Source organism: Labrus bergylta, chromosome 19, assembly GCF_963930695.1.
Source record: "Labrus bergylta chromosome 19, fLabBer1.1, whole genome shotgun sequence".
In the NCBI taxonomy this organism is placed as follows: Eukaryota; Metazoa; Chordata; class Actinopteri; order Labriformes; family Labridae; genus Labrus; species Labrus bergylta.
In genome coordinates, this window is record NC_089213.1 from 13,670,355 (window position 1) to 13,687,033 (window position 16,679).

Consider the following 16,679-nt stretch of genomic DNA (forward strand, 5'->3'; position numbering starts at 1 on the left):
TGTTTAGATTCTTGTGGTTACACTGCACCATAAAGCAAATCCTAAACCATCAAATCCTTTTGTCTTCACAGACACTTTGTCAGTGTGCAGCAATGACTCCATCATGCCGGGGTCATCTGCCACGCTCCAGCCAGGTCACGGCCTTGGCTCCCACACCTCACCAGGGCCTAAACGACCAGGTATTGTCACCTATACTGTCTGTTTCATCTACTCTCATTCATCCCATGAAAACTTAAAAAAAACAACTCTTTTTATCAGGTGTCCAGAAAAATACTGCGGTTAAGTACAGCTACTTCTTGAGTGGGTGGTTCTAGGTGTTTTAAAATGTACTATATCATGTTTTGGCACTATGAATTGATTGTGCTGAACTCTTCTTTATTTGAAAAAGAAGGTCAACTGTTGTTCTTGGCAGAGAGTCTTAAATGTAAAAGTTGAAAAGAAGTTTACTTTCCGTGCTTTGAATACTCCTCCATACAGATGGCAAACTGAGTTTTATGTGTTTGGCTGATTTTCAAGGTAACACCCTGCGGAAGTGGCTTACTAGCCCAGTGCGCCGGCTAAGCAGCGGCAAGGCAGACGGCCATGTGAAGAAACTGGCCCACAAACACAAGAAGAGTCGTGACATAAGGAAGAGCGGGGAGATGACGATGGGGTCCCAGAAAGACTCGGATGACAGCGCTGCTACTCCTCAGGACGAGACTGTGGAGGAGGTCGGCGGACTACAAAATATCTCAAATGATACACTCTTGATTGAGCAGTTCAGTCATTGATCATGAATTCATCTCAACTTCTGTGCTTGTGTTTGCAGAGGGTTCGCAATGAGGGATTGTCCAGCGGCACATTGTCAAAGTCCAGCTCTTCAGGGATGCAGAGCTGCGGAGAGGAGGAGGGAGAGGAGGGAGCTGACTCTGTACCTCTGCCTCCACCCATGGCCATCCAGCAGCACAGCCTGCTGCAGCCGGACTCACAGGACGACAAGGTGAGGAGAGGGAGGAGGTAGCAGTGGGGACAGAAGAGAGACGAGGGGTCAGGGAAATAGGACAGAGTCAGGCAAAGAGGATGAGCAGAAGAGGAGAGGGGACTTTAGGAGTGACAGAATACATGATTTCTGACGGGGACACAAACTGTATTTAACTAACATTTTCTGGTACTCCAAAGTTGCTTCAGGGTAGTTTATTTAAATTGAAGATCACAAGTTTAATCCTGCTGTTTGGAATATGCCAAGAAGAATGTATATATTGATGAGCATGTATGCTATCAGGGAAGATACAAAATGTAAAATTAACTTAATTGTTATGATTTGTGTGGTCTTTATGTCTTCTTTGTAGTGGTCGGAAAACGGTTAAGAATAAGAATTTTCAAAGAGAAAGGAATAATCGCTGAGAAAACTGTAAAACCATCATGCAGTAAATTCAAAAGACCAAATTCTGTTTGCTTCTCTGAATTTTACTCATAGGATTTTAAAGCCTCCGACTCGTTACTTTGTCCACCTTGTGAATACAGGGGGTTTTTTTTTTTCATGAGTTAGCTGATATTAAATGTAGCCACCTTTCTTCCAGTCCTATTTCAAAGAGTCTCTAGAGGATGACTCTATTTTTACAGCTTTGTGGAGACAGTAGTATAATGTTTTATCCCTTCTACTACAGAAACATATGATGTTAGCAGTGAGCAGTGTTTTCTGCATACCATAAGCATTTCTTTAAAAATAGTAAGCCAACTATTAAACTCCTTTGAGTGTAGGAAGGTTAGTCTTATTAACTCTTTCAGGTTTTACTGTGGAAGCCATTTCTGAGAGTTAACAGTAGGATGGGAGACAGCTCTAGGTGTTCATATGTTAGGAGTAAGAAATGTTACAGGTTATTAGTGACTTGAACTATTTAACCAAGATGGTCAAAGTTTGAAGAGGTTATACTGCAAGAGTTAATTTCCATAGGATGATACATTGTGTATTTTTGAATTTAGGAACAAGTGTGCCCCCTGAGGTTAAAAAAAAAGCTCCATATATTAAAATGAAAGTCTACTGATACATGTTCTACTCTGGTTCTCTTCCTCCTCATTGCTCTTATGCTTCTTAGTGGTTGTAGGTTACTTTTCTCTCATTTCAGTCTCTCTCACGTTTCTTAAAAAGGGCATTTCCTGACACAGTTTCAAGTGACTCTTTAGTTTCTGTTATGCATAACATTTGATCTCGGCATGCTGCATCAAATTTTTCTCTTCTGTTCTGAAGCAGAAAAGCAATGAAACATTTCAGGCACGCCAAGTCTCCTCCAATATAAAAGTGGTGACTCCTCTCTGACACTAATTTCTTTTTTCTCTTTTGTTTTGTTTCCTGATTGTATCGTTTACTGTTTGCCATACTGTAGCATTACCTTGATTTATGTCCTGTCTTTGCTTTGTCTCAGTTTCCATACCTCTCCATCTGAAATGCCCCGTTTTTTTCCCCCTCCGTCTCTTGCCTCAGTTCTTCAAAGCTCTCTTTTTTTTCCCCCCCCTCTCTTCAGCTTTAAATGCTCCTTGCTAAAGGCTTTTTTCTTTCGTTTCTGCACCGGTTTTTAGATTGAGCTGAAATGAAGTTAGCAGCTTTAGAATTAGGTTTCTTACTTTGAAATGACACATTTTTCTTACCTCTACAAGTCACTCTTCCTAACTTTTATATGGTTTCTGAACTCACTTTAAACCTTCCTGCATTTCTTTGAGCAGAACTTTTCCTTACTTCCATTTTTTATGCCCTCAAATTGACTTGCGCTTTCTGCCGTCTCGACAACAAAAACAACTTTAATGCAGAGACCCGTGGCAAATAACTGAATAATAACTGACAGTACATGAAAATGTTGAAAAAAGAGGAGGATGCATGTGTCTCTTTAACTAGAGGGAATTGTTAAGGTGCTGTCTGCCAGTGTTAGTGCAGACCGGATTTCTTGAATAGACATCAACTTTTGTATTTTGCTTTGCCTTGAGCCTGTTGGAATAACACAAGACTTCAAATGTTTCTCTGCATGTTTATCCGTCATAGAATGGGAAAAGGTCGATTGCTATGTGAAGTTTCAAAAAGTTCCCATATCGATACAAAAGAGTAACGTCTGTAGGATTCTCTGTCAGCTGAGCAAGCAGCCCCCTCCCCCCCCCCCCGATGATAATCTGAATGTGAGCCCTCACTGAGGTGTAAATTCAAAAGCCCTCTTGTTCCCATCACCCTCCAACCCCCTCCCTCACCCACCCTGCTCGCTCGTCCTCATCTCCCTTTTACCCTCTGTGCGTTAACCTCATTAACCATGCGAGTAATTGGCATCTCTAAATGCTGGCGAGGCCAGAAGGGCACACAGCCTCACCCAGATTCCTAATTGGGGAAAGTCTTGAAGCACAGCACAGCAAGGGTGAGAGTCTCCTCAACTGTATATACATACATTTACCTTTTTCTTTCTTGTTGTGTTAGCATCCTTTTTTTTTTTCTTTAAAGGCTGTTCATCACCTCAGAGAACAACTGAAACATCTCAAACATCAATTCAATAACTTTTTCCCCCCACAAACCTCCATTTTCTTTTTACTGAATACTTTTTTCCCATATCTTCCACTTTCAGCCTGGAGTTTTTAACTTTTCATTTATTTTAAATAACTTTCATTTACTTTTCCTTTTCACTTCCTTCTTTTTGGATCCCACTCATAGTTACAGCATTGAACGATCAACACTTTTCACAAAGTCATTAATCACTCAAGTAACTAAAACAAATCTTAATAACTGAACCAAATCTTAGTCATGACCTTGGACCATAAACTAATATTTAGCTTTATCTTTATCTTTCCATTTTTTTTTTTTTCAATCACATGTGGGTGCACACACATGGGTTTCATGGCCTGGAAACATTTATGTTAAATAATTAAGTATTCATTATCTATTGTTGAGATTAAAGAACTGTTGTTAACAAGCTTAACTTAAAGAAAGTAGAGCTTTGTATCAGTTATAATTGTCTGATTACTTCAAACTCAACTATATTCTAAGAAAAGCTGAACTGACACCAGTCAGCAGAAATGTGTTTCCACTGTATGCATAATCCACTTCTAATACTCTTTTTTTCCCCCTCCCTCAACCCTTTAATCTGTGTCATTATCCAGACCTCTTCGCGTCTGTCAGTCCGTCCATCCAGTTCAGAGACGCCCAGTGCTGCGGAGTTGGTGAGCGCCATCGAGGAGCTGGTCAAAAGCAAGATGGTAGGAGACAGGAGTGCACTGAAACGAATGCATCCCTTTTTTTTTATCTTATCAGTTTGATTTAGCTTAGATCACCTGAGTGTGGCTCAAAGACATTTAATGTAGCTGAATATGGTGTTATACTGCATTCTCATATCCGTTCTGTGTTTTAACAAGGTGCTTATCTTGTGACTCATTAGCATGTGAATGGCTAAAGATGTTTACATATACATACATCAATCTCATTGAGTCAACTTCATGTGTGCAAATCAGGGGATTTAATATGTCCTCTCGCTTCCCTTTGAAACATGCAGACTATTGGCCATTTGTGTGCTCTCTTTTCCAATTCTTCAGTTTATAGTCTGCTCTTCTCTGGTGCAGGCTTTGGAGGACAGACCCAGCTCGCTGTCGGTAGAACGGGGGGACAGCAGCTCCCCTTCCTTCAACCCCTCTGACAACTCCCTCCTCTCCTCGTCCTCCCCGATGGAAGAGATGGACGAACGCAGGACCAGCGTCCTCAAGAAAAGACAGTATGTCTGCTTTTGTCTCACAAATGCAACCAGGTGTTCTGAGAATTCTTGGTGATTGTTTTTTTTTTTTTACACTATATTCTTGAATTTTAACTTGACGTCTGTTTCCTCGTTGCTGTAGCTTCATTCTGCTGGAGTTGGTGGAGACGGAGAGAGATTATGTAAGAGACCTGGGCCTAGTGGTGGAGGTGAGTACATGTTTTATGAGCTGCTCATTTGGTTGTACATTATTGAACTGTGTGAAGGATCTGGAACAATATATGTTTTTTATTATGTTATTTTTGAACATGTTGGTATGTCTGTATTCTTTGATAATCCTATGAAGTAACTCCATCTGATTTGTTTCTGATAGAAGTACATCTTATTTAATCCTTTTTAAAATGTCACTGAAATAACTAAAATGTGTTTTGCTCACAGACTCCCCTGTTGCAAATTTGTTTTGATTCATATGTCTGTCTGCATCATAAGGGCTACATGTGCCGGATGAAGGAGGAGGGTGTCCCTGACGACATGAAAGGAAAAGACAAAATCGTTTTTGGAAACATCCATCAGATCTACGACTGGCACAGAGAGTATGTGGAAAAGTGCACGAGTTTATCCCGTGCAGATTGTCTTGTGCAGTCACTTAACCTCTTGTCTTCGGTTTTTTGTCTCGTACAGTTTCTTTCTTGGAGAGTTGGAGAAATGTCTGGAGGACCCTGACAGACTGGGACCACTCTTTCTCAAACAGGTTTGTCCACCTTGAATTTCCAGCTTCTTCTGATTTTAGAAAATAGTTTTTCGACACTACATCTTGTTCTTGTTGTATGCAGGAGCGGAGACTCAACATGTACGTGGTGTACTGTCAGAACAAGCCCAAGTCGGAGCTCGTCGTCTCAGAGTACATCGACACCTACTTCGAGGTATGAAGATACAACCATTTTTTAAAATTTCACCCCAAGACACATCAGATACCTTTTAAAGTAACTCTGACCTTTTTTGCACTGTAGGACCTGAAGCAGCGGCTGGGACACAGACTGCAGATCACAGACCTGCTCATCAAACCAGTCCAGAGGATCATGAAATACCAGTTGCTACTTAAGGTCGGTCTACTTAACAACAGAGGGTGCTAGAGCTTTAACTCACCTGTCTGCAATCTTATTTCTAGAACTTCCATCTTAATATATAACATCACTTTCACTATCTGCTTTTCTTAAATATCTACTTAATACAACTTACATTCATATGAAGAAAGTGTAAATAGTTGAGTTGATTGTTTTTCCCTGTCATAGGATTTCCTGAAACACTCTAAAAAGGCTGGGCAGGAGTCCGTGGAGTTGGAGGTAAGATAATGATTTTATTTTCACTTCCTCTTTGGCAATGTGAACGTACATTTTGTTTCCCATGCCAATAAAGCCCCTTTGAATCCAATGAATGATACATTGCTTTTGACTTACTTAAAAGTAAGACAGACATTTTGAGCTACCCCTATTAACCTTCTTTTCATTTTTTTTTTTTTTTTACAGAAAGCAGTGGAGGTCATGTGCATCGTGCCAAAAAGGTGTAATGACATGATGAATGTCGGCCGGCTTCAAGGATTTGATGTAAGAAATCACGCTGCATTAAATAAAAAACAAAGCACTCATCGACACAGCACACTCTTCACAGCCTGTTTCCTTAAATGGTTAATAGACTTGGACTAGTTTAGAAGACTACGTTCACAACACGTCGACACAATGTGAATGTGGTGTGATGTGCTACGTAGCAGAGGCTCCAATGGTAAAGTGCCCAACCACCTAACAGTACTACTCCATTCACGTGCTGCTGACATAGCAGCAGGAGCAATTCAGTGTCTTGCCCAGTGACTCAGTAGCTTGGGATCAAACCCTCAACCTTCCAGTTGAAATATGACTGAGCCTCAGCCGCCCCCTTCTTACTAACAGAAAATCTCTCGCATCACTTAATTTGCCTGCAATGCCATCCCTCCCTTTATTTCTACAACTGATTTGCCCCATTTCCATCTTTTTCTTGTCTTCCCCCAGGGGAAGATCGTGGCTCAGGGCCGCCTTTTGTTGCAGGACACGTTCATGGTGTGTGACCCTGAGGGCAGCCTGCTTGGCCGGATGAAGGAGAGGAGAGTCTTTTTGTTTGAGCAGATGGTCATCTTCAGCGAGCCCCTTGACAAGAAGAAAGGTTTCTCTTTGCCAGGCTTCCTCTACAAAAACAGCATCAAGGTAACAAAACATGCAGACTGTGCGGTGCAAGGATGAGCAAATACATTATCAGTGAAGGCCAGTGGAAATAAGGGTGTGTGAATAGCTAGCAGGGGGGGAAAAAAAAGGCCTTTAGCGCCCTCTGGTGGAGAAACTGAAACCTGTGAAACATGAATTCGTATTCAAGCGAATCTCTAGGAATGTCATGTTTCACAGGTTTCAGCTGTATTGGAGCCTTTTCTTTAAGTTATCGTCAACTGGTTGAAGCAAACGTTTTGTGGGTAGTTGTCTTTTAGTTCCAAGAAATACCAAAGATAGGAAAATGTTTTGTTTGGATTTAATAATGAAACTGTTTAATGATATGTTACTTTGGGATTCTGTCATTAGTACTGCCATAAAAGGTTCAACTCTTTGTTATTCAATGTAATTAGCTAAAACTGTGGCTGCTGCTCCCCTGATGTCCTTTTATGGGATTTTGTAGAAAGATAAAGAAGAAGTGCTAAAAAACAATGTTTACCATGTCCTGACTTAAGAACCTTTGTCATTATACAAAGAGCAAGGCAGGAAGAATGAATGTACCAATAGATACAGTAGTGAAAGCTCAGTTCTAACAGAATACAGAAATATGTAATGAAATGTAATCCACACTTCTGTTTCTTTTTGCACAGGTGAGCTGTTTGGGTCTGGAGGAGGACGTTGAAGGGGATCCCTGCAAGTTCATTCTCACTTCCCGGTCGACAAACAGCACCGTGGAGTCCTTTGTGCTTCACTCATCCCACCAAGGGGTGCGTGAGGTCTGGACCCTTCAGATAGGCCAGATACTCGAGAGCCAACTCAATTTCCTCAACGGTAAGACCAGTTACACACACACACACACACACACACACACACACACACACACACACACACACACACACACACACACACACACACACGCACAGACGATTACTTTTAGAGAAGATACCATTTGCAACATGGCCACCCTCGTCTCTTTTGTACCTTATGACAGCTCTAACTTCACCAATAGAATATCAGAGGAACCATGTGGGGGCCAGTGGTGGGTCATGTGTGCCCAGCCTGGGAGCTCCGGGTGGAAGCAGCAGTAGTGCTCCTCTTGGAGTGGGAGGTTGTAGCTCCCAGAGTAGTGCTGTCCCTTCAGGACCCCAGGGTGGATCTCGTCGACCATCCAGGATTCCCCAGCCCTCCCGTCTGCCCCAACCCCTACGCCATCATCCCGGGGCCGACCCCGATGGCCCCAGCAAGATGTCAGGTATGGAAACATCTATCAGTGTTTGTGTGAAATTGGTTTAAACAGAAAATGTGATTGAGTTTTGAGTTTTACTCACTTATGATCTAGGTTCGTCCCCCTGTCCTGTTCCTCCTCCCCAACTGCCTCCAGGGGGTAGCCCACAGGGCAAGCGCCCCTTCCAGACCCCAGAGGACCAAGCACAGGCCCCCACCCCTGCCAGTGCTGTATCCCCTATTCCCCGTGCCACAGTTGGGCCCATGCCCTCGACGCCCACTTCCAAACCACGGCCAGGAGCCGTGTCCCCTATGGCCACCCCTTTGGCCACGCCTGCCTTTGGCAAAGATGGCCTTCCTCCTCCCCCTCCCAGTCCAGGCCAGAAGTCTGGATCAGGATTCTGGAGCTCCATGCCAGGCTCTCCAGCCAGCCGGCCTGGCTCATTCACCTTCCCAGGGGAGGCAGGAGAGACTCCAGTCCGTCAGAATTCCAACCAGATCCAGACGGGCTCTGGATCTGGGAGCCAGTCCCACAGACACTCCACGCACAGCAAGGAAGCCGACCGCATGAGTACATGCTCATCGGCCAGTGAGCAGTCCATCCAGTCCACCCAGAGTAACGGGGTAAGACTACTGCTGCCCAGAACAGCACTGACTAACACAGAGGCAGAAGGAGGTCTGGTCTGTCCTGTCTGCCTGCTGTCTTCTGTCCTGCTGCAGCCAGCTCTACTAATCTGTCCCCTACTACGCATCTCTGACAACCTTCACTGCTCTTCAACATCATCTTCTCTGGCTTTAGGTCATTTCTGAAGACAATCTTTTTCAAATGTTTCCACTGTCAACATGTTTCAAGATTCAAAACCTCACTAGCGGACGTAAATCAGCTCTTCAGAGACTCCCTTTGAGGCTGTCTCTACATTTCTGACTCTTATGTTAGCTTGTACTAACACCTGACTTCCTCCTGGCCGTCTTTCACTTCCTGCTGTCTTCATGGTGTGTTACTGAAACCTACTTTCCTGCAACTAACCCCTTACGTTTGTGGGTCGCCTACAAATGTACTCAAACGAGATCCTCTCATTCAACCTAACATTCCTCGTCTTTGACGTGAGTGGCAGAGCAAAGACGAGTCTCTCCAACTTTTCCTGCCCCTCTTTGTTCAGATCTTTTTTGTTGTCTTTTCAGTAATGAAATAACTAATCACTGTTTTTCACTCTTTCTTGTAATTTAGTCTTATCCTTTCTGAAGACTGTATCAAGGAGACAGTAATCGAATAGCTTTTCTAGTGTTTGTTTTCTGCTTTGACATTTTCTTTCACCTCTGAAGAATAATTATAAACATATTTAGATGAAAGTGGCAGATTCAAAGTTAATCCATAAGTGTTTAAATTTCGATTTGAAATGTAACTTAGAATGAAACACTGTGAAAAGGTACTTAGTGTTCTAAAATGTCCTCTATTTGTCCCTGTGCTGCAGAGTGAAAGTAGCAGCAGCAGTAGTGTATCCACCATGTTGGTGACCCAGGACTACATGGCCGTGAAGGAGGATGAAATCAGCGTTAATCAGGGCGAGGTGGTCCAGATCTTGGCCAGCAACCAGCAAAACATGTTCCTGGTTTTCAGGGCAGCGACTGAGCAGGGCCCCGCCGCCGAGGGCTGGATCCCCGGTTTTGTGCTCGGACACACCTCAGCCATCATCCCCGATTGTCCTGAGGGAACCATCAAGTAAGTATTATGAAGAATTTATTAGAGGTTTAAAATCACAAGTTTATTTTGTATTTGTTTGATTTTTTTTTTACAAAAGTACACGACATCACAAAGTCTGCCACAAAGCAATTTGTATTCTATTCAGTTCTGTGGCCTGCCAATCAATAAGAGATGATGTCATTTGCGATTATAATGCTTTGTGCAGAGAGTAAAAACACATAAAAGAATTAAAAAGGTTTTGGGTAAAGAAAAGACTGGGGAGATGCGGACTACATGGGTTGTATATTCTTCAGTGAGAGCTGGAGGTCAGATTGTAACTATGAGCATCACAGTAGTCAAGAGCTGCCGCGCGGGTTGCCTCCTGCCGCCGCTCACCACGACTACACACTTATTACTGTCCTCCCTCGTCTCTCTCTGCGATTGAAGTTACACACGACGTCTGCCGGACACTTTCAGGACGTAATCGTTAAGATTTTAAATTCTAAATATCAAACATGTTTGAAATAAGATTGGAACCTTGTACCACTCACTACGAGATAATCTGACAGATAATCGGTTCTGAGCAGCCTTAAGTCGGCAGCGACCACCAGGCTTTAGTCATTACACCTCTAGTCATTATCAGGTCTCTCAAATATATATCGAAGATTCATCCACATCAATGTTTGGGAGTTTTCCTGAACTCTTATTTTCAACATCTCCCTAAAATATTCCCGAAACAACACAATGTAAGTTCAACAAGGTATCTCATTGAGTATTATGCTGTAAAGCTAAATCCAAGTCTCTGACTGCCTTGCTTAGTTGACTTTGATTTGATACATTTTGTTGTTCTAGTAGGAAGTCTTCATCCTGGCACACGTCCCTGCGCATCCGTAAAAAATCCGAGAAAAAGGAGAAGGAGGCAAAGAAAGAGAGCAAGCTGGAAAACGGTTACAGGAAGTCCAGAGACAGCCTGGCCAATAAAGTTTCTGTAAAGGTGAGATTAACAGTATTTAAAAAAAAAAAAAAATCTTCTGCTTCTACTTAATGAAACTTGTGCACCATGGTGTATTCTTTGATCTAATGGGATTTTTCCATTTTTTTTTCAGCTTCTAAATCCAAACTACATCTATGATGGTAAATGTTACTTTGTTTTTTTGTTTTTTTTTGTTATTGCAAAAATGAAAGAATATGACAGGAATTGAACATCAGTCCTTCCTCTTCCAGTTCCCCCAGAGTTCCTTGTACCGCTGAGTGATGTGACATGTGACAACGGAGAGAGCGTCACCCTGAGGTGTAAGGTTTGTGGGCGACCCCGGGCATCCGTCACCTGGAAAGGACCCAACCAGAGCAACCTTACCAACAACGGACACTTCAGCATCACCTACAGGTAAGAGGACATGGACGGGTTTAACCGCAGTGACAGAAAGTGGTGTGTTTTGTATTATTTAAGAAATATAGCAAAAAGCACAAACTGCAGTTTAGATTGTCGTTTGAGTTAATTGAATATTCTGTGCGATTTGTTGTTTCACGTGTTTCTTGCAGCGCAGGTGACTGTGTTTGACCAGTTAAGAGAACAGTCAATGATGAACGAGTTAAATGTTGAAATGTGATCTAAATGAACATGTCTTTTTTTTTTTTAAATTTCAGCGATACTGGTGAGGCGACACTGCGGATTATTGGCGTAGCCTCTGAGGACGATGGTGTTTACACTTGTGTTGCCACAAACGAGCTGGGCAGCGTCGCATCATCAGCTAGCCTCAGAGTGTTAGGTAAGAGAGCAGGCGGATGACGTCGGAGGACAAGAGGACATGCTGGTGCTCAGTTTGGACATGAATTGATTTGTTGTGTTTATTCTTCACAGCCATGTCCAGTGATGGGATCAGAGTGAGCTGGAAGGACAACTTTGAGTCGCACTTCACCGAGGTGGTTGAACTGGGCAGGTAACAGACTCACTGTTGTGTTCTACCTAATGAGATGATGAGATGAGATGAGATTCAACTTTATTGTCATTACACATATACAAGTATAGAGTAACGAAATGAGGTTTGGCATCTCACCAGAAGTGCAAATAAGCAGAAAGTGCAAGAGTCTGTGCTATGTACAGTAATTACAAAATTTACAGATGTAGACAAAAAAAGTGAATTATTAGGTATATCTGGATGGCTGGATTAATGGGATGCAATAAATATAAATAAATGCTATAAATAAGTAATGCTACAAAATAAGTGTATTCTTAGGATTATAATATACAGATTAAGGTGCAGTGAGCATGCTATACTAATAATATACAGATTAAGGTGCAGTGAGCATGCTATACTAGTTTACAGATAATATAAAGAATATGGACATAATATGAACATACTATAATACAATAATACAGATGGATGAGAGGTGTGTGTGTGTGTGACCAGGAGGAGTGGTGGGGGGATGATGGGTGTGAGTAATACATCTATGATACACCAATCTTCATGACACTTCAAGAGACAATGGACATATATTATTGTATGTCCTTCATATGGCCAATTGAAGGGGTTTTCCCTTGTTAAATGTCTTACACATCATTTAAGAAAGCTCTATATACATGTCAACCACACCTGTAACCTCTGAATCCTTCCTCTGTGTTTCCCCAGGGGTCGTTTCTCTGTTGTGAAGCGTTGTGACCAGCGGGGCACCAAACGTACAGTGGCGGTCAAACACGTGAACAAGAAGCTGATGAGGCGGGACAGGGTGACTCAGGAACTCAATCTGCTCCAGAGACTCCAACACCCCCACATAGTCAGTCTGATAGACACGTATGAAACCCCCGCCAGCTACGCGCTCGTCATGGAGATGTGAGTTGTGGAATGAAACTCAAACATGTGTGAACCATCAGCTCGGGTAAAACCTACTTACAGTACGTCTCCCTTCTGATGTGTTTGTGATTATTTGTGTTTCAGGGCTGATCAAGGTCGTCTGCTGGACTACATTGTTAGCTGGGGGAATCTGACGGAGGAGAAAGTGGCCTGTTACCTACGCGACATTTTAGAAGCTTTACACTACCTTCACAACAGCAGGATTGTACATTTGGACGTGAAGGTAAGCAGTTCCCCCTTAATGTTGTTTCTATTACTGTCCTTGATAGCTCATGCATACATCTAAGCTTGGTCTTCATGGCTAGGTCAGAATGTGTGTTTCCAGCCTTAAAGGGATCAACTTGCTTTTAGATCCTCCTTTTCTCTTAAATACTTAAAGACATTAAATTCTCTACATTTTAATAGTGTTAGGCTTTTTGATACCACGTTATTTAAAATGATACTATCTCCCAAAGACCTAACATTTTAAAGTATCTAAAAGTACCACAGCTTATGAAAAACAGATTTCTGTCTAATTCACAGGTTGGCAAAAAATAAGTTCTTTCAGTGTCTCATTAAGCCTCATGTGCCTTATAAGGACAGAGGCAGCGTTGTGATCTGGTCCCTATACGTCCTAATGTAGTCCCAACCTGCGTACACTAACTGAAGCCCCAAAATGTCCAAAATTGTAAGAAAAGTAAGACAGAGAGCACTCTCTCTGCATATCCAGACACAACCACACACTCATTTTTGAAAAATAATGAAAATTACCCAATTTAAGTGCCTAAGAGTTCGTGTTTTTTGTTGCCGTGGTTTCCAAACCGGTCTCGATATTGTTCTCTTTGCTAGTATCGTCTGGCATCTTGACAACCCAAGATGGACAATAAAATTTAAAAAATGAATGGACGTACAATTTACAACTAGAAACCTGATCGTTTGACTGCAGCAATAATGAACATATTGAACAACACTAATGGTGCCTCTGTGATTTCTATTTCCAGCCTGAGAACATGCTTGTGACCGGCACCAGTGGGCAGCCCACAGTCAAACTCACCGACTTTGGTGATGCTGTCCAGCTCAACAGTGCCCACTACGTTCACCCTCTGCTGGGCAGCCCTGAGTTTGCCTCCCCTGAGTTGGTCCTTGGAGAGCCGGTGTCGTTAAACTCCGACATGTGGAGTCTGGGAGTGGTGACCTACGTGCTGCTGAGCGGTGCCTCCCCCTTCCTCGATGAGAGCGCAGAGGAGACCTGCCTGAACATCTGCCAGTTAGACTTCAGCTTCCCCAGGGATTACTTCCAGGGCGTCAGCCAGGCAGCTCGGGACTTCATCTGTCTGCTCCTAAGAACTGACCCGGGCAGGAGGCCTCCTGCTGGGCTCTGCCTTCAGGAGCCGTGGCTGCAGGTCGGTACGGCTGAAGGCAGGGCCAGAGCAGAGGGCTGCCTGGACACCTCCCGCCTCATCTCCTTCATAGACCGGAGGAAACATCAGACTGATGCCCGCGCCATGGGAGGAGTCAGGAGCTTCATCCAAAGTCGCCTTCAGCCCCAAGTTTAAAGGATAGCTTATACAAATCCAAACTAAACTTGGACTCCTCCTGCCTTCTATCCGATCATAGCAGACAAAAGCAGGAAAATCAAGACTTCCTTCACAGTTTGTTGTCGAGTACTGAGGCTTCAGGGACTGCAGGTTCCTTTTGAATAGAGCATCTTGATGGTTTAGATGAAAAGAACGAATGCTGATTCTGTCCTCCTTTACAGAATGCTGATTTCCTAAAGTCCGGTAGTCCTTTCCCCATATTAAATTTAGACCTGTCGAGGTCCTAAACTAATCAGGTCCCTAGAGAACAGAGTTCTCTCCAATCACGTAAATTATTGGATGCCCTTTGTCTACTGCTGCTTGCTGGTTTCAACTCATTCAAGATTTTGTAGTTAAGTGAACAAATATATATATAAATATATATATTAAAAAAAACATAATGAAGTAATTTATTTTCCTTTGCAAGAGTTCAAGTGGATCATAAAGAGCCAACTGATTCAGCCTTGACACCACTGCATCGCGGCGCGTGATGCTAACAATGCTGTTGAGAGTGCTGAGAGCAAACCTCCCTCCCTCTTGTTGCTAGAGGGACACAGATGTTGTATGTTTTTTGCTCTTTTACACTAAAACTGTAACTCAAAGACTTTTGAGAAGCAGCCCTTTCTTATAGAAACAATGTAAAAGGAAACGTCTGTCTCTATGTTTCAAAAACTTAAAAAAAAAAAAACTTAAAAAAAAAAAAAAATGTAGAAATGCTCATCGGTTGAAAGTTGCTGTGCCACTTTGGACTCTGTAGACACACAGACAGTAACTTTAATGAGACATTTATACATCCAATCAGAGCTTTTTGATGGCAGCGCTTATATAATGTACCTTATCTAAGATACCATGATGACCATGTTGCAAGTAACAATGCTGCACTGTCCACTCTGAGAAGAAACAATAGACATCCATTGTTTGCTTTTTCTAGAACAAAACTTGTGTTGCGGCAGATATGAGATGTTTAAGCCTTACCATGTATATAAACTTCTGCCTTCTTTCCTCTGACATTCACATTGGACTCCTGCTTTGGATGGCAGGAGATCAGACTGTCCCAGCCTCTTTGGCAGCAGTGACTGCCAAAATCTGTGGGAGTGGTTTCGGAGAGAGGAAGACAAATTACTGTAAATGCACTCATTGTATGTTATGTTTGATTATCATGTGCAATGTTGCGGCTTTAACATTTTATGCAACTATTTATGAAGACATCTGTTGTATCTGTAATAAATCTAGAGAAAAGCATGTACTTGGTACTGCAAGCACTGCTGGTAGTTTGTGTTTATTTGATCTTTTGAGTGTTGCGACTTCCAGGCCAGGTCAAGGTTAAAGGTCACATTTACAATCATTATACTTTGATCGAACTCATTAAAACACTTCTTGCAGTGTATGCCTTTTGTAGTATTGGTACACCAAAGTCGCGCTAGCTTTATAGTACTTAATAATCCGTTTAATTGTGATTATGGTTCACATGTGAAATGATTGTTTACACAAGTTCAACTCGAGATTGGAGGAAGTTTCATGGAGTCTGTTGTGCTCGTCATAACAAAAGCAGGGGATTCAAGAAAGTTTCGTTTGAGTTGGAGATTTTGAACATCATTTAGTAAATGCTGTTCTAATTTTATGTACAGATACTTGTTGCCAAAACAGTTATTAATAAATTCCTTTTCCTTATGAAAAAAAAACAAACTACCCTGAAACGGCGAATAACCAGTGGCTTTCAGTCTGATTAGATTTTCTGTCCTGCACATTTAAAAAAAAAAAAAACAGGACAGCTACAGCGAAACACATTCATCCAGCACAGGGTCGAGACATGTTGCATTCAAACAATGATGTTGGAACAATGACTTTACCTGGAACAGGGGACCACCTCCTCGGATACCTTTTTTTTTTCTTTTTTTTTTAATTTATTTGAAAGGTGTGACACAGCCATGAAAGACAAGGACACTTGGACTGTATACCTCAGTTTAGGGTTGTTTTTTTTTTTTTTATCATTGTTGTTTGTCTTTTTTTTTGTCATGTTTGTTTCCAATTTCCTTTGTTTCATGTTTGGTATTTGTTTTTCTTTTTTACGTTTGTTTTTTTTTATCTGCATGTATATTTCTTTGTACAGATCATACATATTTTCTCTTGTAAATATTTTAATTCTGCCATCAGTTATTTGAAAATTAAACACAATGAAATCATCTTCCCCGTTCAACATTTTGTTTCTTAACCATTGTTTTCTTTTATAATTTAACTCAAGTCTCCTTTAAGCTCAAATGAGAAGTTCACTGACACTACTGTGGCTTGGATGCGTCTCCATACACCAAGAAGAGCGTTTGTTTCTGACTTTAAAATGTTTCAGTCATCAATTCAGTAAATTCAAAAATCAATTCAAATTCATACTCGACTGATTTGACCAGATGCTTCTTCAAAGGTAAATTAGCTGCCCTTAATTCATT

The 16,679-nt window shown here is 42.0% G+C and overlaps 1 protein-coding gene across 7 annotated transcripts in view; it reads left to right on the plus strand.

Annotated features, from left to right (window-relative positions):
- Positions 1-16,423, plus strand: part of trioa (trio Rho guanine nucleotide exchange factor a) — a 77,639-nt gene extending 61,216 nt beyond the window's left edge. For 2 of the 7 annotated variants that reach the window (XM_029279197.2, XM_065948477.1), the window contains 25 exons: positions 72-179; positions 517-710; positions 809-979; positions 4,111-4,206; positions 4,567-4,715; positions 4,837-4,903; positions 5,184-5,287; positions 5,376-5,445; positions 5,528-5,617; positions 5,705-5,797; positions 5,987-6,037; positions 6,221-6,298; positions 6,737-6,928; positions 7,576-7,756; positions 7,917-8,177; positions 8,265-8,773; positions 9,622-9,869; positions 10,683-10,824; positions 10,937-10,964; positions 11,055-11,217; positions 11,478-11,599; positions 11,692-11,770; positions 12,461-12,661; positions 12,767-12,905; positions 13,663-16,423. In XM_029279197.2, coding sequence (XP_029135030.1) covers positions 72-179; positions 517-710; positions 809-979; positions 4,111-4,206; positions 4,567-4,715; positions 4,837-4,903; positions 5,184-5,287; positions 5,376-5,445; positions 5,528-5,617; positions 5,705-5,797; positions 5,987-6,037; positions 6,221-6,298; positions 6,737-6,928; positions 7,576-7,756; positions 7,917-8,177; positions 8,265-8,773; positions 9,622-9,869; positions 10,683-10,824; positions 10,937-10,964; positions 11,055-11,217; positions 11,478-11,599; positions 11,692-11,770; positions 12,461-12,661; positions 12,767-12,905; positions 13,663-14,217 — 4,091 coding nt within the window. In that variant the 3' untranslated portion in view covers positions 14,218-16,423. Of the gene's footprint in view, positions 1-71; positions 180-516; positions 711-808; positions 980-4,110; positions 4,207-4,566; positions 4,716-4,836; positions 4,904-5,183; positions 5,288-5,375; positions 5,446-5,527; positions 5,618-5,704; positions 5,798-5,986; positions 6,038-6,220; positions 6,299-6,736; positions 6,929-7,575; positions 7,757-7,916; positions 8,178-8,264; positions 8,774-9,621; positions 9,870-10,682; positions 10,825-10,936; positions 10,965-11,039; positions 11,218-11,477; positions 11,600-11,691; positions 11,771-12,460; positions 12,662-12,766; positions 12,906-13,662 lie in introns of those variants that run through there. The other 5 variants (XM_029279198.2, XM_065948479.1, XM_065948475.1 and 2 more) reach the window with 4 other exon arrangements.
- The last annotated feature ends 256 nt before the right edge of the window (positions 16,424-16,679 follow it).